At 40.1% G+C, this 25,639-nt stretch overlaps 1 protein-coding gene across 1 annotated transcript in view; it reads right to left on the bottom strand.

Annotated features, from left to right (window-relative positions):
• Nucleotides 1–14,628: 14,628 nt before the first annotated feature.
• CCDC34 (coiled-coil domain containing 34) overlaps nucleotides 14,629–25,639 on the bottom strand; it is a gene marked incomplete at both ends in the record, with an annotated part of 46,783 nt that continues 35,772 nt past the window's right edge. The window contains one exon of the mRNA XM_080618047.1: nucleotides 14,629–14,721. Within this exon, the coding sequence (XP_080474173.1) occupies nucleotides 14,629–14,721 (93 nt within the window). The remainder of the gene's footprint in view (nucleotides 14,722–25,639) is intronic.

Here is a 25,639-nt window from a genome sequence, read left to right on the forward strand (position 1 = left end):
GCATTACAACGGCCAGGTGCTAAATGGAGCCTGCTCTGTTCCCCTCTGCTCCTCATAAAGCTGAATGATGTGCTTTTTATGTCTAGCTCCTTTGTTAAATTAGTAGCAACAATGCCTATGTTTGGTTATGACAATATAACAGGGTCATTGTGATACTGTATTGTACCATGGCAAACTGAGCTTGTTCACATGGGAGTTATCATGTAGTAAGTCAAGAAAAGCTCTTAAGAACCACATGACTGAATAGGAATTAGCTGAAAAGCCATGTGGATATATGTCTTCTAATTAGAAAAATAGTCTATTCTTGGGAATCACTTCTCATGCTTTGCAAATGCAGCAAAAGCCTTGAGCCCACAGTGAGAAGGTGGCATCACCATCAAGTGAGAAACTAGGAGCGGAAAAATGACACGCACCCGCATCATGTGGTCCTATGCCTTGAAAAGCTGAAGTGGAGTGTGTCTTTCTCCTCCCATCATCCCAAGAGGGAAACAAGTATTCACAGCATAGTCTTCTGGAGAGGGTATGTGTGGCCACAAAGGACACCACCAGTTTTGCAAGCTCGGGTTTTGCAGCTCCCACTCTTAAGCTGCCAGCTCTGGTTTTGGAACCTTTTCCTCAAGAAAAAAAAAAAAAATTATTATTTCTTTTGCTCTGCGTGACCACCATTCTTTTGTAAACTTGTCTGTTACTAAAACTGCAATATTAACTAAGCTATAACAGAATTACTTTGAAACAGCCTTTCCACATTATTTATGTCACTGGAGCACTTCTGGGCCAACATGACAGGTAATGCAGAAATATCCCTCCTAAAAAACAGGGGGAGAGAGAAAGAGACATAGCTACTAAGAGCCAAGAACTTCTAAGTATCTTTTAACTAACAAGTGCTTTAGACTCATAGGAGTTTGGAACAGACAGAAACACACAAGCTCTTGGCTTACACAACAGAGAATGACTCATACGGTGTGTGCGCATGTGTGCATGTGTGTAAATGGAACAGGTACAAAGGTAGTTCCAATTTAAGTAAGTGATGGTAAGTGATGAAAACAGTATAGCTAAATTTGGAAACCACTCAAAACAGGCATATTCATTAAATGCAACTCCACTGTCCATGACAAACACTGAAGTCTCAATCTAGTTATTTTAAATGGTTTAGAAACTGATAGTTGTGTCTGAAACAACAGGGTTCACTGTACAGTTCTCAAAACATGGTGCTGTTATAGTCAGTAAATACCTACCATTTAAATTACAAAACACCCAGTCTCAACTCAGGGTGAGCTGTAAAGGGAAAGGAGAGCATTTGTGTCAACATGTGAACAATTAAGCAATCACCTTCATTTGTTTCCCATGTTACCATACTATTTGGAGAGCCCTTGTATCCAGCTATCATAAAGGAGTTGCATACTTTGCTACTGAAGAGTCTTTCTCTGGAGAAGGCCTTATCCGCTAGCCTCTGGACTCCACTTTCTGTTCCACACACAACGGAGGAAGCATCCCCAAACCCCTGCTTGTGATGCAGCCAGCTCCCCAGCTCATCTGGAGTTGCCATTCACAACATCCTTGCTCACAGCTGGCTTGACAATTACTCAGAATTAAATTAAACTGTAAAGCTTGGATAAAACATTATTATCTGATTTGCCAAATTAGTCCTTCTAAATGAGCCAATGAAGTTCCCTGCTAGCGTGAATTCTTGAAGACCCAAGAACTGCTGCTTCCCAAAACAGGCTTAGGAAAAACAGGAACTGATCTTAGTTTTTGGAAGTGAACATGCCAGGCAAGACAATGCCATCATTATTCTAAAAATGCAGTCTGTACATAGGCAGTTAACTAAGGCATTTTCTCCCAGATGAAATAGCAATGTTTACTTTGGAATCAATTTCACAAAGTGCTTGTGAATGCAGACCATGTATTGATGCCAGCTCATATCATGAATCCAGCTCTGTGTGCTCTTAGAAGAGCAGAGTATAATTTTACATTAAAGGTGTCTACATCTGGTACTGCTCATACGCTCTTTTCCCCTTTCCCATTCAAAATAAAAATAGCAACACAGTAAAAAATAGGGAAGATTTCAAGAACTGCTGTGAATTACATGAGAAGGAAAGTTTCAGTAAGTTTGGAGATTTGCCATGGAGCTTTGCACACAGATTGCAGCAAATTTGTCCTGGTGGCATAGCGATTTGCCAACAAGTTGCATGCAGCAGTTGAGAGCTTACTTTGTTTTTAGGAACAGACTTATGGCTCCTTTTGTACCAAACAAGGACAAAACTTCCTAGGGACAACCTGGAGGGTTGCCCTCCAGAGGGGTGTCAAGATCCCTGGGCTTCACAAAATTCCTCATAAGGGAGGAACTGCTTTAGAACACGCAGAGCAGAGAACTGGAGAGCTTTTTGCTAAAGTCATCTATCTATCTCCCAGTGGAGGGCAACGTTTGCCTAACAACTGTCTCAGGAGCTGCAAGAACTGCAAGGAACACAAGACCGACCATAGCTAAATCCATGAGGAGAAAGTCCATCCTAAGACAGAAACTTTAATATCAGTTTCTTGATAGTTTGCAGAAACTGTCCTCTGTCTGGGAGAATCTAAAGGGAAATAATTACGAACAAGACAAAAAAGTAAACAGTCACTCTCCCTGATACATATCCATGCGCACAGATACCTGGAAAGCATTAACGATGTTTTAGCCAAACTATTAATACAGACTTTCTACTGCATTTACAAGAGGAGGACTTTCATTTTGAAATAAAACATATTGCTTCTGCCTGCATTTCCTTTGAATTACTAGCATTTTTCTGAAGCCCACTGATGAGACAATAGCATTCCAGATCTGGGCTCATCAGTGACAACAAAAATGGAATATCTTGATCCAGTGTTAAAAAACCCCAAATGCCTATCAGTATTTTCCCCAGAACACTGTATTCTTCTATTTAGTTCTCATTTCTTCAACTACATTTAGTTCGTGAGGATATGCAGTTTAAATAACTTGACAAAATTTTCATCTAACTTTTCCTGATGTCATAAATGTTTACCTCAAATGCAAGTGCTCCTTATGCCTTCCCCAGCACACTGGTATAGCCATCCAGTGGGGCTTATTAAAATTCCCTGGGCACTTTTGCGCTTTGAGAAACTTTATGGATTGCCTCACAGTAAAGTACAAAACAAAAAAAAAAACAAACCCATGGAAAATTCATGTTCTAACACTTCTTAATAGAAGTAAAGCTACTGTAAAATTTATTTTTAAGTATGTGCTTTATATTACCAAATATAATATTGCAAAAACAAAACTTGCAGTACTTCCTACTATGGCCCTATTTTCTTCAGCTGAGTTTTTCCTGGGTTACACTATGGAGTGTGGCCAATAAAAAATTTGCCCCAACAAGCCTTAAGCTCCTTCAAACATTCTGTTTTCAAAATCAGCTAGAAAAAGATAACTTCCTTAAAAGCATCTTGAAGCACTACAGTAGTTTGTGCTGCATTGGCACAAAGACAATCGGTAACCTTTTCTTCTATTTCTGTTGTATGCCTAAGAGTGATAGTACTTTTTCTTACCAATGTTCTTACAGATACCCATTGCTGAAGAGAGTTCGAGAAACAGTACTCACACTCAGCACTGGGATCAGGGCAGTCCATTCCGGGAGCAGAGTTGTACAGCAGTTCCAGCCTACTAGAAGCCATCCATTTATCCAGTTTGCTGTTAGCAGGGAAAAAAAAATGAAAAAAGAAAACGGGGAAAAAAAAAAAAAAAGCGAAGCAATATTACTATCAATATGATAGTAGGAAAAAATATCCATAGCTTAATTATATATGCAACCTGTATTCCTTTGTACAGTCTGTTGTACTTATTAATGAGAGCACAGCTTTCAAGAACCTGAATTTGACCTATGCAGTCATAAAAAATGGCCTATCACCACTGGTTTTATTTGTATGCAGGAACAGATTGTAGCTAAAATATACTGGCATAACCTCATTGACTTCAAGGACCTGTGCTCACAGGCATGTACTAAGAATGTGACCCAATGTTTGTTTGCTTTTCAGACCACAAAAGTAGTACTGCACAGTCTAGCAATGGTATACTACCAAGTAAAGCCAACCAATTCAGACTCACTTTGCTTTAATGCACATTTTTTCATGCTTCCCACAGAACTGCTGCTTTTTTCAGGCTTTCACTAAACCAAAAATGCATCTGACTTCCAAACACCTCCTGACTTAGTCAAGTTTGCTCCCATTAGTTAACTTTTTTCTTTTGCACATACATCAACTAATGTTAAACAATGAAGACAACCAAAGCAGAGAATTTTGCTCATAGGTTATTAAATTACCATTAATCTTTCCCTTTCATTTTGAAGCTCTTCAAACAGCGATGGAGTTGGCTTAAGTCTGGGCATTACACAGTAAGAAATACACATCTGAAAGCTAGAACAGAGAACATGGCCAAAAAGATCACCAAGCTGGTGTTGCAAATGAACAGACATGCTTGCATAACATCATGGCAGACTCCTGAAAGTCAAAACTCTGTGACTTGCCAGAGCAAACAGATGATTGTACAGCATATAAGAATATATTTCTTTTGCAGAGATTTAGCTGAAGGAATATAAAATAATGAGCTCAAAGTTAAAGAACAGATGATGAATGGAAGGTAAACAACGAACAGGAAAATGTGATTAGTCATCTCTCATTTATTTCACTGGACCTGATATTTTTGTTACCTAAATCAATAGTAAAACTATCCTTAACTGAAGGCAAGAGAGCCTTGAATCCATTGTATGTGCCTGTTTATGTTGTGGCAAGCTTCTAGCTGCACCTGCCAACATATGCTTTCAAGCACTTGAGCAATTCTTACAGAATTAGCTCAGTTTGTCAGAAATGAAGAAAGAGCAGATGCAAAGACAAGGTGGTGTGATTTGAAATGTCAAAATATGGTCTAATAATATTTTAAATGTTAAAAACAAAGTTTTTAGGGCACCTACGATATTTGATACCCCATTCCTATGCTTCTGTTCATTTGTTTATGTAACACCGCTGCAAGCCGCTGAACAGGAATAGCTGCATTTTAATGATGGCGTTAATAAGCCCATAAACATAGATTGGGGAATTTAGGCTGAGAGAAAGGGAGAGGGCAGACGTTAAAGAGAGAAAAAGAAAGAGAGCTTAAAGGCCTCAAACAAGGATGAATTCTTGGCTCCACTGAAGATCATGGGGGTTTAATCAACTATTTCAACAGGATCAGTATGGTAATTGCGGCTAAAGTGCACTTGGATCTTACACAACAAATTTCAGATGAATGTCAGGTATCAGTAGTCCACATACAGCTAATGAACAGTACTTATCCTGAAATTGCCTTTGTACTTGGAAATCATTATCAAATTGCTTAGACTATCAAATTATGAACCCTGTTCCAGTACAAAAAGAAGGTAAACCATCTTCTTAATAATCTCTTGAACAATTCACTAGCTATAGCACACTGAGTAGAAAACTGACTGGAAAAAATTAATTTTCTGCTAAAATCAAATAAAATAGCTTGCTTCTTCCTCCATTAAAAGTTTCTATGATCATGCCAGAAACAAATTGCTGGGACTGAGTAGTTAACTCTTCAAATGGTTACCACAAGATCAATGATATTAAAGTAAAATGGTTAAATCTTTTATGAGTATGCCCATGTGGTTCAAGAATGAAAGCAAAAGTAATACAGGGGATATGAAAATACGGACCAAGAGTCAGGTTAGGTAGATTTAAAGGTTACAAAGTCGCTTTTAACTACAAAACACATAGATTTTGCTGTATTCATTACAGGAAGTGATCCTGTATGGGGAATGGTAACCAAAGATCTGGATATAATACTAAGTTCAACAATGTTTACCTGCTGGTCTTATGCCTTAACATCTTTTTCCCTTCAACAGTGTTAACACCTAAGGGCAATGTACTTTAAATGGTCTCCTTACAATACTCCATTCAATAACCTATCCATATAGACAGCTTTCAGATGCTATAAATCCGATCTTGTGGATAAAGAATATATATTTGTCGTGGTTTAAGCCCAGGCCATAAATCAGAACCACGAAGTCCACTTCCCCCCCCCCCCACCTTTCTTCCCTCCGCTCCTGGAGGGACGGGGAGGAGAATCAAAAGAATGCAGCTCCCACGGGTTGAGATAAGAACAGTTTAATAACTAAGGTATAACACAAATCACTACTGCTACCACTAACAGTAATAACGATAAAGGAAATAACAAGCAAGAGAATACAACCGCTCACCAACCGGTACCTCACCCCCACCCTGCCATCATCCAGCCCTTCCGGGCACTCCCAGTTACATCCCCGGGCATGACGTGCTGTGGTATGGAATACCTCTTTGGCTAGTTTGGGTCAGGCGTCCTGTCCCTGCTTCCTCCCGGCCCCTCCTCCTCCCTGGCAGAGCATGAGACTCACAAAGTCCTTGGTCAGTCTAAACATTCTGACCCCCAACAGAAAACATCGGCTTTATCGGTATTATTCCCAGGCCAAAAGTCAAAACACAGCACTGCACCCGTAGAAAAAATGACTGCTACTGCTAAACCAGGACAATATTCTATTAACTTTTCAAACAAAAGAGGAACTACTAAAATACTGAGATTTATTCCCCGCAAAGATATTTACCACCCAAAACACTGGGAAGCATTAAAATCTTTTCTTTGGCCTGTTTTCCATTCCGTTTTCCCATCTCATGAAGTCTGCCTGAATCCCATTTCTTTTTGCTTTGTGCCAAACTTCTCCACGGACTAAGCTTTCCATTGTGATAGGATTTCTGTGATGCAAGCTGTGTTGTGTGGCCATAATCTGGCATGAAAGACCTGGCTCTTCCAGTGAACCCAGGCCCTGCAGCAGCAGAAATGAAACAAGGCACTGTGAAGATATCATAACAACAGAGCTCAACATAGATTAAGAAGAAGCAAATCTAAAAGGAAAAGAAATGGCTTAAGTTTACAAATCGATGTTTTCAGAGCTAGCCCGACAAAAAGTAAGTGCCTTTTCTTCTCAACTGCAATTTATTTTCCAGTAACAAATCCCAAACTTCAGCAAAATAGTTTTAAAACCACTTTGTTTCACTTTCCACAAGACAACAGAGCAATATCCCTGAGCTCACACAAAAGGGCAATGATTTTCCCACTTGAAAATTCAGCTTGAAGGCTCCTCCAAGCACAGAACGTGTCTGACGTGAAGCTGTCAGTTTTGTTGGAGTGGATCAGCCGAGTTATCGCAGTGTTCAGAAAGCAGACAGTAAAGGAAGAGGGCAGGATGTGGCAGTGGTTATTCAGTAGGTGGTACTTTAAGAGGTTCCAGTCTGGCAAGAAGCTCTGGTCAGTCAGACTCCAGATATACTGTCCAAAGGTTCAGAAATGGGAAAACGTTGAGGTTTTTTCCTGATGCATTTCACTTGCAGAATATGAACATATGGCAGACTTCAGCTGGACTAAAATAGATAGGCAAGGAGTCCATCTGCACAGAGCTGACTACAGAACTGACCCTGCCACTACTGATTTCCTGTGGTCAGAGAATACAGCCTTGTGCCCTGCTGCAGCAGGAGGGGCAGGCTGTTGCTTGAGACTGGTAAATATTGTAGTAAAGCCTTGCGTTTAGCATTTTGACCAAATTCAAATCTGGTCAACATTACCCTGCCATCCAAAAGTATCTTCAAGGTTTAATTTGGCTGATACATTCTTCTCTGCGTGCTTTGTACACACTTCTTCCGTCAACTGCTATTTGTGTGAGAGTGGCTGCTTTCCAGAAACGGAGAAATTGATTTCTGTATGCAATTAAAAGAGAGAGAAAGAGAGAAGAGATTAAAAAAAAAATAAAAAATCCAACTGGCTTCACGGTTCATCTGACCCTGTTGTTGTTAGAAACTCAGAGAGGACACAAAACAACCCTGTGGCCTCCTGAAAACAGCTAATCAGGATGTAGACAACACTGTAGTTACCTTGCTTTAAGAGAAATCCAAAGGGTTAATTACAGACCTAGAAAAAACAAAACAAAGCAAAACAAACATGTGGAAGGCATCAAGCCTAAATTTTCAACATGAGCAACACTAATAGACCTTTTCTCTAGCCAGGCACAATCCCCGTAATTCTACAAATTAGACTGAGCCCCTGGGAAGTATGTGCCTGCAGCTGCTACGCAGATGTGTATATAGAAAATGAAGCTGATTCTTTCAAATACACTGGATGATTCTGGGGCTAATAAAATTACCACTGATCCACTGTTAACTGACAACTTTCCTTATTAAAAAGTCATATATTTCATCTTATAGCAAAACACATGCAAAGCTGAAAAATATCCTCCCATGAATGGGCAACAAATTTAATTGTTTTGACTTCAGAGTGATTATCATCTTGTAAATATTAATTTATTGTTAAATATCTCCTTTGGAAAACAAGGAAAGTTGTCCTTGGTGTTTGTTCAGGAGCAAGACCTCTTTCTCAGGAAGCTGGTTAGCATTTATTAGGACACACAAATGCACATATTCTCCTTCAATTATTTATCTAGCGTTCAAACATAAACTCAGCTTCTGCTCTTGAAAGATGAAGGAATAGCCCCAGACAACCCACAGGGTTGGCTGATGGTCAAGATCAACTAAGAACCAAGTTGAACACACTGCCTTCCTGCTTTGCTATCACGTGACTACATTCTTATCTGCTTTTCCTACATTTTCTGGCCTCCACATTAATGCATAGTGAAGCTTGGATTCTGCAACAAACATAGAAGCAGAGGTTCTCAACAGAGCTTGGAAAAACTAGGCATCCAAACTCAACTGCGCTGCAAGGCAACAAGCACCGAGGGCAAACTCCAACTTCAGAGATGGTTAGACAGCTAAACAGACCATCAGAAATCTGGCCTTGTACACTTGCTCTTTGGCATGTTTGACAACCACAGCTTTAAGATCTGGGGCCATTAGCTGCCAATATGTGACTAATAACAAATAAAAACAAAGCAGCCTTGTTCTGCAGCAATGACAGCCCTGGACTGCTGTCCAGGCAAGCCTGATCAGAAGCATATGCACTGTGTAAAAGATATTTTATCTCTTATTACCAATTCCCTAGTTCCTGTAGCCTTCCAGCTATACTCCTCTAAGAAACAGCCAGTGACAAAAGTCAACAAGTGAAGCTGTAGCTTCGTTTCTTCACTTCTTGAATGCGACATGGGATCTGATTATGGAAAGCATATATTTGACATGGAGTCCACGGGGATCCTAGGAAGACATTTAACAACCTGCTTTTTAGAGTCATATGAGCTTGACCAATTGAGAACCAATTGTACATAAGTCACAGATATTCAGACACTGAACTGACCTTTACAGAAACCCTAAGTAATAGGAGCAGTGACAGCACAGCAAACACTTCTACCGCTTTATGAGAATACCACTCATTCATACGCAGCTTCAAAATAAGCAGAGTGCAATGAATTCCCCTGCATACGGGGAAGGAGAATAAAAAATAAACAATGTGATGATCAATATAGAGGGTGAGGCAGGCGGGGACAAGAAACAGAGCAACCAGAAAGAAAAAAGGAAGGCAAGACTGAAAATGGAGGAAAACGGATGAAAGTTGAGAGGGAATGTCACTGACATGATGAGTTCACAGGCAGGCAGCAGGGGCAAAATACCTTTTACCCATTGGAAAACAAAGGAAATGGGCAGGTTGGAGAGGAAGTAGAGATATCTAACAAGAATTACTTTAGCAAGCACTTTTTCCTCCCTTTATCACCTTACTGCAGAATTGAAATTCATTTTAATCAAAAAGGCAGTTTTTATATGCTCTTCTTGGAACCTGATCAAAGTGTTGCCTCCTTAGTTGATATATTTCTTAAAGTCCTCAAACGTGCCTAAAATATTCCCCTTTGCTATAACTCTAATGACCTACAATCACGTCAAGCTCTGGTCTCCTCAGTTAGGATAAACAGTGTTGTGCCAATGTTTGGCTGATGAAAACCTCCAGAAACATACCAGGAGCTTAAAACGGAGACATTATAATTTTGTAGAGAGCACTCCTCCCCGTGAATTACTGGTTCTGTTAGCATCCCACCATGCCATCACGAGACACCACTCTGATAGTAGTGGTAGCTGTCCTAGGGCTTGTTTACAATGGAGCCTATTTGCCAAGACATCACCAAACCAACATAACTACTCCCTTTCTACTCCCCAGCTACTATAGGTCTCTCAAAGCTTTGCATTACACACCATAGAAGGCCCAGAGACCCCTGCAATCTCACATAGAAGTGAGCAGTTTAACAAGAAAGCCCATGCCCAGTATAGACGTTGCTAATGTGTCTCTTAAGTTGTTTCTACAGAGTTTCCTCAGACAATGGGGCATTTTCATCCAGTTCCAGGCCAAAGTTACATATGTGGACTAATGGGTCAGTTGCCACTTTCCGCTCTCAGAGGCTGGTGGCTGGAGAGACTTGTCCATAACAAATCTGTTTTTAAAGCTCTTTTCTGGATAAATAAGTGATCATATTTTTAAAACCGTTTTTCTGCAGCAGTTTAAAACATTACAAACTCTGACACCTGCCTTGTGGGAAATGCATTTGTGGCTGATGCCCAAAGCAGCGTTCAGGGCAGCATCATGAGATGATCCCATTCCTAGTCCCTGCCTCACAGATGACCCCCAGCACGTGGCTGATTCTGTGCATCTTGCACCGGAGATGCAGGTCGGGATGAACCTCCTGTCACATCTGTTAACACAGGCTGAAGGAAGAGGTCTGCCTGCTGGTCCCACTCCCACCCCTTGGGGACCACTCCCACTGGGGGACTTAGGCATGCCAGAACATGAGCAGCAGCTGCTACTTCTCCATGTCCCATGCAAGAAGTGAAGGGAGGAAGCTACAGCTTCACTTGTTGGCTTTTGGCACTGGCTGTTTCTTTAGAGGAGAATAACTGGAAGGCTACATGAACCAGGGAATTGGTAATAAGAGATAAAATACTTTTTAAACAGTGCATATGCTTCTGATCAGGCTTGCTTGGACAGCAGTCCAGGGCTGCCATTGCTGCAGAACAAGGCTGCTTTGTTTTTATTTGTTATTGGTCACATATTGGCAGCTAATGGCCCCAGCCAAAAGTCAGGTTTGTACTGCCTCAAGCGCTGCTCTGTAAAATCCTAAGTAAAAGCATTTGCTCTCAAAAGCTTGTGTGGGAGACGGGCAGTGGAAGGAAGGAAACAGTATCTCTGCTGTGCTATGGCAACTGACACACCAGGATGTTTGTGCAGGGTCACATAGAAAATCTGTAATAAAGCCAGAATTTGAACCTACATCTTCCGCATGCAACTACAGCACTAACACAACAGGTCCTTCCTTCCTGTCAAACATGTGTTGTCTGACTTCTATCTGTGAGCTTGAACTGAAAAACATCAGCATGAAAAACAAGCCTTAAGCAATTGCACTGAGGAAGCAACTCCATCAGCAATGGGCAGTCAAAAACTCCAGCGATGCCTGCAATCAGACACAACCTAGCTCTATTTATAAGGCTCCACAATACATGTTCTAGGAGGCATCTATTTGAGACAAGTTTGAAAGCCATCCATGATGGAAAAAGCAAAGCTGGTTTTCCTGCTGTATCATTGCGCTGAGTAGGGGTGAACACAGTGCCAAGGGATGCAAATTCAGACCTACCCCAATTGGCAGGAAGCACTGGACATAGCTCAGGATATTGGTCAACATCTCTACTGGTTCCCTGGTCAGAGCTAGTATCTTTGTTTCCATTGAGAAGCCCTAAACAAGGTCTTCAGAAATTACTTGTTCTTTCCCAGAATGCCATGAGGAAGTTTGCAGATGTAGCGTTGTCAGAGCTAATGCCTTTAGACTGACGTTGAGCTTGTACAGAGCAGGTTGCCAGTTCACAGAACAAGCACAGTAACAGAAAAGACAAAGAGCAGAAAGGGAAAAGCAAAGAAACTGATGGCAGCAGATATTGTGAAATTGATAGCCTTAACTTACTGTGTATCCCTCTCAGTAGTTATGGTAACAGAATATTGACTCTCATTTATTCAAGACTTGAATGAGAAGAAGTATGTGAGTAACAGGACAAATCCTAGTATTAGACAAACTAGCATAGCAAATTTTACTTCAGAAATTTAAGTTGAAGTGTATCTTGCACTATTTTTCCCTACTTACTTATTGCTGCTGTCTCCAAAATTCAGGACTTTCAATACACAGGTTTTTTGCTTGTTTAATTTTTCCAGAACTCTGATAAAGTACATACCATGTACTGGTATGCCCCCTGGCCTAGGAATTCAGATGCTTTAACAAAATGGCATTTCAGCACTGCTTAGTGGCTGTTGGAGGTTTCTGGACCCCACCATTCTTATTGCTCCAGCTAGAAGCCATGGCACAGCCCAGGCCACAGGTTTCTAAGCTCTTGTCTCCTGGACATCCCTGGAGATGCAGCTTCTACAGCTTGAGAAAGTTCACTGTTCAGAGTGATCTGGTGATGGAGAAACTGGCCAGATAAAGAGAACAAGGCCAGAGTCCATTAGAAATCTGCCTGACAGGTGGTGTTTCACTAAAGTTGTGCTGCTGGTTAGAAAATCCCTTCATTTCTTCCAAAATCCATCTTACTCCAGGAAGTTACCAAGCAGATGGCAGTCCACACTCTCGTTTTCTCAACAGGGATTGTGAATGAGCAACGTGATAAAAGGTGCTGATTCAATTTTTTGGCCTGCTCCATACTACAGATTTCAAAAGCTGTTTGTCATGTAAAGCAAAATCCTCAAAGATGGATGAGAAGAATGTGGACTTACTGATTCTCTTGGAAGCACTTTTGGAATTTTGGACCAAACAAGCTGCGCTGTATGAAACAGCGTGCAGAACTTCCAGCTAGGAGTTCAGATAAAACAGGGGATGACATTGTTAACAAAAATCAGAACTAATAAATGTTAAAATAGTGGAGTACTCTCTAGGGACCCACAAGATGCTACCTGGAAGGCAAACGGTGTTTCAGGACAAAAGGATCCATTTTTACACTGCTCGCAACAGTCTTTCCTAACATACCAGGTCATTCAGGAAGTTTCACGGAACCCTTCAAAACTGCCTTTTGTTCAGCTATTTTTGATGTACCTTTTCCATTAACATAATTGGGAAGTACAAGAAAATTAAGATGGTCCCCTCGGGCTATCATAGGGAATGTTCCTGCCACTTCCACCATTGCCTCAGTTCCACCTACCACAAAGCCTACCTACTTCTGCAGTGGAAGAACTGAAGTGAAGTATCAGTGACCTTGTGCCTACTACAAGCACCTAAATCAGAATATGCAAGGGTCTGCTGCTCAAGGCTATAAAGCCCAGTGGTGAAATGTTATTATCCAGAGCCTGATTTACCCCTAGGAATTCCAACATGGTTACCTGGGGGTTAGCAAGCCTAGGAAATACAGGTGGTTTTATGAAGCAAAGCAACTGGCAACAAGAAAGCGACCCAGGCAGCATTCACTGCATTCCCTCAGCTCATAAGATTTAGGCCAATATCTGATTGTACAATACGTACTCATGCTGTTCTGTACCACTCATGACTTTGAAATCAGAAGTGAGACTTCTTTGTCTTCCCAGTCCAACTTTTTCCCAATATTGTACCAGTATGCGCACAGTAACTGTTGAAACAGTAATTATTAAGAGCCACATGTTGGTGTGCTCACCAGTACAAACAGTCCTACTGAAGCAACATTCCCAGTCATGATGCAAGGCTCCAATATTTAATACGAGGACACAGCAAAACCTGTTTCTAAATCTCAAGGGTTAAAATAGGAGAAAAACTAAATACGATTTTTCAGTTACCGTGAGATACAATTGCTTCTCACAATTGGAATCAGTTAAGTGATTGGTTTAAAATCATTATTAAACCAAGTGTTCAAGAATGTGCTATAGTTATAGTAAGATTTTTATACAGTAAGTTGCATTACTACTTAGTAATTGTCCTTTTTATTGTGGGCATTAAAACAACTACATTTTAACTTTTCACAGTAGCAGAACTACTATTGGAATTGAGAAAAAGTTTGTTAAAGCACGAATTTTCAGGATTACTTGAAAAACCAGCTGGACAACTATAGATGCAGGATACAGTCTAGCTAGGAGTAATCCTTACATCCAGTAAAATTAAACCCTAAACCCAGGGATTTCACCTGAATAAGAAAGGAGATTAGTCTGTGATCCCATGTCCCTGATGTTAATTTTTCACCCCATATTGCCTGGCAGTAAACAATTAAAGGCCAATCTTGGAAGGCTGATAGGAGTTGAGAGAACTTCATGCCTAGCAAAGGTAAGGAAAGTATATGTTCACACTGGACATGAGCTTTATATAATTACCCTACCAGTTAAGATTAACTGGACAATTATCCTGGCAAACAACGGGACACTGATGACAACAAAACAAAGGCATCTCAGAGCAGCTCCTTTGTCAGCGCTGCTGCCAGCCAGAGCCCCAGCGAATTGCCTCGGCCCTGGCTGTGGTCCCAGTGCGATCAGCCCCCAAACAAGGGCTGCACAGTTACAGGGGGAGCAGCAAGGGAAACAATTTTCCTAACCTGTCACCATTTAAGAACTCAAACATTTTTCCTTACCACAAAAGGAGCTGAAAATTTGGAGGGAAAAATGTGCACAGACTAAGCTTATGCAGAAGATCAGATTGGCTGGAGAGAGCAGCTTTGCTTTCCACGCTTCTGAAACATTTCCTTCAGATTTTGACCTCCTTTATCTGAGCAATAGCAGCATTTCAACAGTGGAATAGAAAAAAGAGACAAATGTCAGAATGGAAATGTCAAAGGACCCTGTTGTGTTTTTTTAACCCCAAAATCCTCTAAGCAGGAGGCTCAGCTAGCTGAATCTTTCTTGGCAACTATTCCCCTTCAGTGAATTGACTCGTATTTTCAGAGAACTTCTGACCAGCAACAGTCCATGGTTCATATGAGACAAAAGAATAAAACAACAGAGTCATTCCCATGAGTCTATTTCTAGCACAGGGGACTCGGTTCAAGGTTGGCAGGCACCATGCTCTGCTGTAGCATTTTTATATCCTTTGCCATACTAGACCTAAACAAAGCCCGAGTCATGTAAGGTGATCACTCTGAGCACCACTTCTAATACTAGACAAACCCTTAAAGTAACCCCATCTGAGCAATTTATAGAAACGAGTCATTCCAAATGTTAACACTGAACTTGTCCTTTTTCAGCATATTTCAGACACATTTGAAGATTACTCCAAAAGGCATTGTGCCTGCTGGTCCCTTGTTAACCTGAGAATCCCAAGGCACCAGAAGTTTAAACTTAATGCATAATCTGGCTGACTATATTTAGCCCTAATGTGTTGGGTTTTTTTTTCTCCAGTACAGAGAAAAGGGAAAACTCTCTTCTGAACACAAATCAAAAGATGGTTGTGTCTATAGAACACCTCACACTAGATCTTAAAACAGCTACAATCTTAAGCACTTGAAAACCTGAAACTTTAGATTCAATACCTACACCAAAAGAAAACTTTAAAATCACCAATATTCAAGTGTTTCACACATTCTGTCTCTCCAGCAATAACTACAACCACCATCTTGAAGGAAATCAGAGCTGAGAATACCTATTAGTTATTCAAATCCCAGATTTTCCAAGATCAGCTGACCCGCACTGAGAGAACTGGTGCTGTATAATTATGACCAATGCTTATTTCAGTCTGGATAAGCTCACTGCTTTACTGAAGCTTAACTAAATCCTCCAGCAAAAATCATTGTACCTCAACCATATTACAGAAGGACAACTTCTCAGTCCAATTGGATCCCAGTCAAGAATGAAGTCTAAAACTGTCGTGGTTTAAGCCCAGGCCGTAAATCAGAACCACGCAGTCTACTTCCCCCCCCCACCTTTCTTCCCTCCGCTCCTGGAGGGATGGGGAGGAGAATTGAAAGAATGCAACTCCCACGGGTTGAGATAAGAACAGTTTAATAACTAAGGTATAACACAAATCACTACTGCTACCACTAATAGTAATAATGATAAAGGAAATAACAAGGGAAGAGAATACAACCGCTCACCAACCGGTACCTCACCCCCAACCCGCAGTGTTCTAGCCCCTCCGGGCCACTCTCAGTTCTACCTCCTGGGCATGACGTGCTGTGGTATGGAATACCTCTTTGGCTGGTTTGGGTCAGGTGTCCTGTCCCTGCTTCCTCCCGGCTTCCCCTCCTCCCTGGCAGAGCATGAGACTCACAAAGTCCTTGGTCAGTCTAAACATCGGTGTTATCAGCTCCGTTCCCAGGCCGAAAGTCAAAAACACAGTGCTGCAAAAGCTACTAAGAAGGAGAAAAACTGACTACTGCTACTGAACCCAGGACAAGAACTCAATGACTTCTATGACTTCAAGTTGCTTTTATTCATTTTATTTCATTTTGGAGACACGTAGCCAGACTCCTCATCCACTGCAAATATACACTAAACAAATAGAAGTTCCCTTCAGCTTAAGGAAACCAGTTACACAGGGACATATTCTTCCAGAAACTGAAGAAGGCTGTGAGAAGATAGGGTGGTATTTCTTTTTAATTCTTGCCTTTTTTTGTTTGATTTTTTAGTGGCGTTTTCTTAAGGTGAAGAAGAATCGTGAGGAAAGAGGAAAAAAAAATCATTCGGAAGCTGTGTGGGTTAGCAAAATACGCTGGAGAAAACAAGAGAAAGGGTCTTAGTACTTCCATACTCTTGAAGCAGGAAAGAAGCAGATAGATACTTTGTAATGAATGAGATGCTACTTTTACATCCCTGTTGTCTCTGTAGATTTGTACATACTTTTTAGCTTTGACTGATAAAACATAGTATGTTTCCTGCCACTAACAACACGGTTCTCCTCTCCCCTCCCAGCTTAACTGGGTCTGTCCAAGAGATCTGGCTCTTCACACACAATAGCTCACTTGCTGCAGAGCCCCTGCAGAAGCGTGCTGAAAGCACACAGAAAAATATTTCTTCTGCTCTCTTCCTGAATTTCTTAAACTCTAGATGACCCAGAGTAAACCCCATTTTAATGGGGCCTCAGTTAAATCCATCAACGGAGTCCTTGTTGAACTAGGCAACACTATGCAGAAATAAAAATAATTAGAAAAAGATATTCTTGTTTCTTTTTGGAGTCTTGGTTCTTACTTTCTTTTCGTTAGAAGGCAAGGAAATAGTTATGTTTCCAGTTTCAATCCTCACATCACTGTAGAGCTAACCAGGACTATTCAAATAGTGCAGCTACTGTTCATCAAATAGCAGTGAACTTGGTTTTAAGGCAGTGCCACAGGAGATGAGGTCCTGGTTCTCCACTAAACTCTCCAGTGCATGCTTCTAATTTTCACTCAATAATTCCCTCTGATGGTGACACAAGTCCAGTGAGCAACTGTTAAAACTGAGAATTGGTAAGGAACACATCAAAATCATTTTTTATGTAAAAAGTAAGAGTGCATTTCTGTATGCCACCAGAACATCAACTTCATGATATCTCATTTAAGTCTGATGCTGCAATGAAGGAAGCCAGAGATATTACAGTAGATGCATTACTTCATCTCTGTCATGCTCTTCTCTGGAGTAGAAGTTATATACTCTAGCAATTTTAAGACAAGTACATAGAAAAGATATAGAAGATGTCAGATGTCTTCAAAAACTTATGTTATTAGTATTGTAAACCCCAGACTTCACACTCTTGCAAGTACTATAACTCTACATTACCAAAATAGTGCATTCTTGAATTAAATTTTAACTTGGATTAGAGTAAGTGACAAAAGAAGTAGATTTTGCAACAAACCCGAATCTCAGCTCTTGATATTGTCTCACGTATTTAAACAAAATAAGCTACACCAAAACAGCCAAAGTAAGTTAAGAACACACCTCTCCTGTAGTATGAGCAACAAGCAGTCTAGGAGGTGTGGGAGATAGTGGAGAGAGAAATCTTTCCTATCATCTAATTCTGTAGCTTCTCATGAAGAGAACTTTCATCAACCTTTGGGCATGCTCCTGTGAGGTACAAACCAACCACAAGTGTTAGGACCACAGTACCAAACTTCTGCTGAGTGGTTTGTTTACCGTTCGAAAAACTTAAACGAACCTTGCCAGCTTCACCAGTCTTTCAGGATTCCACATCCGCAGTTCCTTACACACTGCATGTTCTTTGGATTTATGTGTATATTGCATTATTCTTTTTGACTGAAAGATCTAAGCACTCATTCCTTCAGGTCTCCCTTGCCTTCTCATACTTCTACATCAGCAGTCAGTCTTTACCAATCCACAGCTACACAAAATGCACTTCTTTCACACTCATATTTCATTCTATTTTCAAAAGCATTTTTAGGAATGAGTCAAACAAATTTTCGAAAGTATTAAGCAGCTCCTGGTTTTGAAAATCTTACCACATCATTTAGAGGGCCAGTCTATAAGCCCTGAGGCAAATTTTCAGTACTGAGACAACAGAGGAGACATACTCTTTTTAATACTACCAGGATTTGATCATGTAAACAGCCACATACATTTTGAAATGCAGTCCTTGGAATTTTTACTCTACTCCCCAGGCACCCTTTAAACAAAGGGTGCTATACAGGTCTTTACACAGAGGTTAGGAAAAGCTTCTTACAGTAAAAGCCACAGAAACAAGAAAAACACCAGTTTAAATGATGAGCCACAGCCAGGGATCAAAGGGTCAGCATTTTCACTAGAAGGGAATCCCTGTTCCACACCTTGTATTATTTATCAAACTAATTACTGGACTTTACTTCAATAAAGAGCACTGCTTCTCCACTTTTGGCTCTGTTTGCCTCTAAATTTCAAGCAATCTGGCAACTGTCAGTCTAAGAAACCTGCTAAGGACTACTATAACACTAACTGCCTCTATTTTCTTTTTGCCTCTGCCCTTCCCCAAAACCCACACCAAGTTTTGCTCTCCATTACTCATAACTTAGATACACCATATTTAGATTAAACAGTCACAGTCCTGAGAACAAGATGCTTATCTCCTTTCTACTACTTCAGTCTAAAAGCAGTCGCAGTCCTCAGCCTTTGTGAACTTCACAACTTGTTGGATTTTTCTTGAAATGTGTCTATTCTCAAAAGCCAAACCCACGGAAAAATAACTGAAACCAAATGCCATGTGATCAGGGCCAACCATAACACATGAGAGCCCTAAAATAACAGGAGAGATACTGTGGTCATGCCTGACCTTCTGAACTGTGCATATGGGTTGAAGCAAAACAGCCCATACTCACGTCTGAAATGGTGCATACTACTAGTTTATTTGTAATGCAGAAGAACCCAGTTTACAGAGCCATGACTTTAAAGCTTCAAGGATTTGCTTCAGATGCCAGAAATGACTTCATTTGCTGGAATAAACTTAAAAAATGTCACAGTTGAACTTTATTAGCTTATATGGTCAAAATCAGTTCAGCAGGCAATTTAATGGTTGCAGGAAGGTGCTTTAGCAGATTTTATGTCCTAAACATTTTTGAATATGGAGTTATTCTGGATGGCCTGAAACAAGCAGTTCAAAAACTTTAATTTAAAATATACAGGCAACACAGCTTCAACAAGAAGTTTCTTACACAGATGTTATCAGCTTGTTCAGATTTGCACCCCAGCCTTTAACTCAAGTGATAATTACACTTAGATTATCCATGCAGAAATTCAGCATGTGTAATCCCAGTGACTTAAAATGTACGTTAAGTTACTGCTAACAAAGATGAGTGGAGCCCTTCAAATACATCCATATGCAGACCATAATACTACCAGGATACTTAGTGACAAGAAATGGTAATTTTTGTGAAGATAAACATCAATAAATACATCAATACATAGATACATCAATAAACAGAAACTTCTGGCAAGCAAGCCATGGCAGTGTGGGGCTAACAGCCAGGACTACCCAAGTTACGTATACAGTCAGTCAGGTTGTTCAGTAGCTGTTACTGTTAGGAGCTAAGTTAAATCTCTGTACAAACTGTGACTGTAAACTCTACCCTCTATCCAGCCCAAATGTTTGAGATGGCCAGACACAAAAGCAAACCACAGACAGGTCACCTACACCCCCAAAAAAGCATATTTGGGTTTGCTCAGGAATTAATAGGCAATTAATGTTTCCTGGGAAATATTTTTAACAGGATGTGCAGCTGTGACACCAGGAAAGCAAAAAGCACAGGGAAAAAGGACAAATGCATCAAAGAAGATGACATCTAGGGAGGTGCTGAAGTCTTGGTAGTGAGAATAAAAAGGGAAAACCTTTCGTTATTATTCCTAGCCTGTTTTCAGGGCAACCAATTGTCCTACTTTCATTGTAAATGAACATGATTATGTTAGAGACTCCTCAATCCACAGTCATGCTTTCTTCTCTGCAGGGAAAACTTGGCCCTTGGCCTTCCAGACAGGCACCCAGTCAGAAGAGTAAACTTTCCTGCCAAATAGCACTGCTTGTGCTACTTACAGCCTTTATGCTACACACATACAATGAAATCCTGATCCCATTCTAGTTGAAAGTCCTTCTACTGCTGGCAGCAACACAGACAACATTTTCTTTTTAAGCATACCTCTACTTCATGAAAAAGTTTCATATGAATAAAGAGAAAAACATCACAAGCACTATGTAAAATAGTTTTGTCTCTCCTTCTAGATCTGGAGTATATGTATATCTGCATATCCATGCTTCTGTTTACAGGACCTGCAGCACAAGCTGCCTGGCAGAGGTGGGCAAATCAATAGGTAAAAGATACTGTGTGCAATTTGCCTTGCTCTGCATCATAGGTAGCTATCTGAAATAAAAATGCTGACAGTAAAGATGAGATCATAGAATCATAGAATAGTTTGGGTTGGAAGGAACCTTCAAAGGTCATGAGCAGGGTCATCTTCAACTGGACCAGGTTGCTCAGAACTACATACAGCCCTGGCCTTGAATGTCTCCAGGGCTGGCACGTCCACCACCTTTCTGGGCAATCTGTGCCAGTGTTTTACCACCCTCGTTGTAAAGAACTTCTTCCTCACATTCAGCCCAAATCTCCCCTCTTTTAGTTTAAAACCATCACCCCTCATCCTATCGCAACAGTCCCTGCTAAAAAGTCTTTCCTCATCTTTCTTATAGGCCCCTTTTAGGTACTGAAAGGCTGCAATAAGGTCTCCCCAGAGTCTTCTCTTCTCAAGTCTGAACAACCCCAACTCTATCAGCTTGTCCTCATAGAAGAGGTGATCCAGCCCTCTGACCATTTCTGTGGCCCATAACATATGTGGCAGCCAGACCACAAAGGAAAGGAGAACAGTCAAGTGCCTCTTAATGCATGAAGAATTCACAACTTGTACACAGATAGGGTTGAGTGACCAGAGGATGAACTGTTACAACAGTTGATTTTGGCACAGGATCATACTTCACTGTACTACGTCCTTCAGGTGAACTCCTGCCAGAAATATTGCTGGGCAGAATCCAAACTTTCATCTGACCAGAATCACTGAGCATGAGCAGAGACCACTGAAACTGAACTGTAGAGAAGGGGTTAAAATTATAAACTACGACTTCCTACAGGTCTCAGAAATCAGGATTACCATAAAGACATACCTTCTTTGTAGGACCTTATTTAAAATCCATGGAAGTTAGTAAACTGGATACTTCTAACTGTTAACAGGGATGCTTCTGTGTTTTGGTTTTGTGTTTCAGTATCACCTGTCCAGAACACTGATTTCTTTCTTCTCTGTTTGTTATAACCTCAAGAGAGACAATGAATACACAGAGCTAACAGTGACTCACAGAAGAAGGCTGCAAGATGGACTTACAAGAAGGACTTACAGCAGGCTGACCCCAGATGATGAAAGTACCAATCTACCGTTCCACTATCTTGAACTGTATCTTCTGCTGGCAGCATTCATAATGCTTTTGGTGTTAACACTGCAAAATATGTTGTTTTGCAGAAATGTGACTCTGTAACAAAAAAAAAAACCAAACAAGCAGTTATTGCAATATCGATCTTATGAAGTCAATCATTATATTAGAAAGTCCAATTATTTAATGTGATCAAGACAGAAATCCTCCAGCTGTGACATTTACCCAGTCCTATGAGATGAAGGATGATCCTGATCTTTCCAAAAACATCTCTTCATCTGCCTCCTCTTCCCTTCCATCAAACCACAGAGCTGTTCTCCAACACTTGTACAAACAGGAAGAGGAAACTGAACTGCTACTAACATCCTCATCTTCATAAATAACATAGCTCCGTTATGCTGTATCATTTGCTCCCTTTTGAGTCCTGATGAAGTACAAAGCATAACACACAACAGCTCTGCTTAACCTTAATTCTTAACATTCAGGTTTAATTCATAGCTTGAGCAAAAGGGTCTTAGTCCAGAACTTAAATTGTTATCTACACAAGATTTTAAAAGCTGTAACTTCTGATTTCAGCAAAAGATTTTGTTTCTTCTGTATACTTTGCCCTCTTTCTAAAAATAGTTTCCTGTCTCAAAAATCAGTCTGTCTTCCATCACAGAAAGAGGAAGATTTGGAAAAATTTTCCTCTGTTCATCTGATACTTTCATATGTGCTACAGGGCAAAAAATAATAGTGCCATTCTTCATAATTTTAATTATATCAGTACCCTATGAATGAAAAATTAATAATAATGCAGATCAGAGTCATACAATATACCTTATCAGCAAACAAAACATGCTACCTTTATACTTCTCCAGGATGGGGTGTCACTAAATAAGATGGGTCAGGGAAGTAAAGACAACTCAGGCTTACCCTGGTCAAGAAACACCTCCTGAAACTGGGCAACAGTTATGCTTTTTTCTAATAGATACAGCACTTCCCAGAGCAGAAACACATGATATTATGTCAACATTTGGCTTTGTTAAATGTATTTGAAGACAGCTTTGCGATTACAGAAACTATGCTGGAATAATATTGGCTCATACGCACAATAGTACCTCAGTCCTCTCCTTTCACAGGTGGTTTTCTTTTGTCCCACTAGTATGCCTGTTTTTACATGGATTGGTAGAACTGTCTGGCTGTTCAGACCCAAAGCACCCAGAATGAGGCTACTTTTCCCTGTAACATTTTAATCAGCTTGTCAAGAACAGGCCCAAGTGGGAACCTTCAATGCAGAACTGCAATAAAGAGCCCATTGCAGAGCATCTGGTTTCCCTATAATGCAAACTGACAGAACAGATTTCTGCAGTCTCTTACACAAGTTTCCCTTTTGCTGAGGTACTTGGATCTCAGAAATGCGCGTTAATTCTTTGTATATCAAATATATATATGTGCTGACAGCATAGATGTCAAAGATGAAAAACCTTCCTTTCACTCTGATAATTAATCTTCTTAGTAATAGCATGCTCTTTGATGGATTTTTGTAACTAGCTCATGACAACATTTGGAAAAGAGAGTGAGAAAAGCCCAAAGCAAGCCACAAGAAATGTTGAGGGCTGACAGCATCCCAAGAATTTGGGGAGCACAAAAAAGAGCTACATGTTCGTAGCTCCCTCTTGCTTGTTCTGCCAAGTAAACAAGCACCCAAAGAACATTTCCAAATGTTTCCATTAACCTGGGTTTTCTGAGCTTCACAACCATTGAGCTCTTCCAGGGAGGTCCACCATACAGCTACACTAGCAGAGGATGCTGCAGGGCATCATCTAACCCTAAAAATCCTGAGTGGTATTCAAGTCTCCTACCCTCTGCTACCTGAACGTGTGCACCAGAGCTAAGGCACCTAACTCCACAGCATGGCTTTCATTCCTAGAGATAGCAAGCATCCTTCCAAATGACGTCAAATGCAAGATGAGGATTTTACATTTTAAAACCAGGTTGAACTAATAACATCTATGTTAATGTATTTTGACAAGCTGGAGCCTGAACATTTGTAATCTAATGACACATGTAAAAACTTAAATGTGGAATGTGACATTTTATCTTAATCACATAGATCTAATGCCTAGAATACAGGTTCTCGTATTTCACATGTATATCATATATGTGAGATATACTTCGGAAAATACAGCCAGATTCTTTGCCAGGTATGGAACTGCTTTGCTCAACTGTTTTTAATTTTTGGAACCTCTTTAAAATGTGCAGATTAGTTCTTTTTAAAATACTTTAAATCATAAATATTCAGTATTATAAAGAACAGTAAGGTCAAACTCTTGCTTTCTGTAACAGTTCACTCTTTCCACAACATCTTACAAAATATTTTGCAAAAATCAATCATCTGACAATCTAATTAAATATCAGCTCTTTGTCTGCCTTTGTTAGATTAAAACACAGATTGAGATTTATGCAAGCAATGAAAAGGAATCTCATGCAATGTTGAAGAGTTGTGCCCTTAGTCTGAAGAAGTCTGGAAAAGTTTTGTTGAAAGCATATATAACAACATAAAAATTTATATACAATGTCTCCAAGAAGCACAGTACCTTCCTGAATAAATCAAAAGGAAACCCATAGTTGTATTAGTTATATATGTAGTTAAAACCATGCCAAACTAGTTCATATCTCATGGCTGACTGTACATTAATTGTCGTACCCCTCCGTTATATTGGTCTGGCAATACAAGGAGAAAAGATTCCCATAACCTGCCTGTGCTATCAAGACTTACTTCGAGGAGGAGAATTAAGAGATTAAAAAACAAATAATAATGGTTAGGGGGTTAAGAAGTCAACTCCATGACAGAAGGCCTGGAACACACACAATGTGCTGTGTCCTAAAGATGAAACATTTGCTTTTCAAAGCAGTTGATGAGAACAAGCTTCCAACAAGTGAACCTAGAGACACATCAGAACCTAGAGTTCAATTAGATGAAAGAAAAATCCCACTCATTTCTATCAGCATTTCCATCTAAACAGAATAGGTTTAAAATGTCTTTTGAGTCAGACTCCTTGCCATTTGCCTAATGCACTGATTAACTGATATATTCTTTATTTGCTTTGCAATCTTTTTATCATTTAAACCAAGTTGAACAATTACATATTATAAAAAACTAAGGCTAATGTTAATTTTCCTCTGGATTAAGAACTGGACAAACATTGCAGACCTTTCATTGATACAAGGATTGTTGGGTTTGACAGAATTGTTTTCAGATTGAAAAAGTACTCATTCCTTCTTAAAAAAGCAAAACTGGTGCTATGTGGTATAATTGTGTAATCCTAACCTCATGTCACAGCAGGCAATGAGAAATGCATATTCTAGATACTAAAATCCAGAAAATGTTCTCAAATGAGTGGGACTTGTGCTAACAAGTATGGTTCCAAAAACTTCCAATAACTTAGTTATGTCTCAGGTTCTTTCTCAAAGCTCGGTTTACCAAGAATCATACCATATCCAGAACATTACAGACCACCAAGACATCTAGTGAGTGAAAAATATATTGCAAATAAAATTATGTTACGTAACCTAAATAGTGTGGGGTTTATTAGATACAAGAAGCCTATGGGATCATTGCTAGAGAAGTATCATTACTCTATGATTTTTTTCCCCTGTACATTTACAATTCTGAAAGTACCCAGGAAAGGAAATGAGTGGAGAGATGCTCCATCAAAATCTACCTATGTGGGATCTCTGATATCTGACTGTATCCATGCACTGCATTTCACTCTCGGCAAAGAAAAACTCAAGTTCCACTATGAAAGGCATACCTCAGCTGGTGCTTTTGCAACTGCCAATCCCTCTTCCCCTAAAAT

The sequence above is a fragment of the Psittacula echo genome (genome assembly GCF_963264785.1).
Source record: "Psittacula echo genome assembly, chromosome: 5".
Lineage (NCBI taxonomy): Eukaryota > Metazoa > Chordata > Aves > Psittaciformes > Psittacidae > Psittacula > Psittacula echo.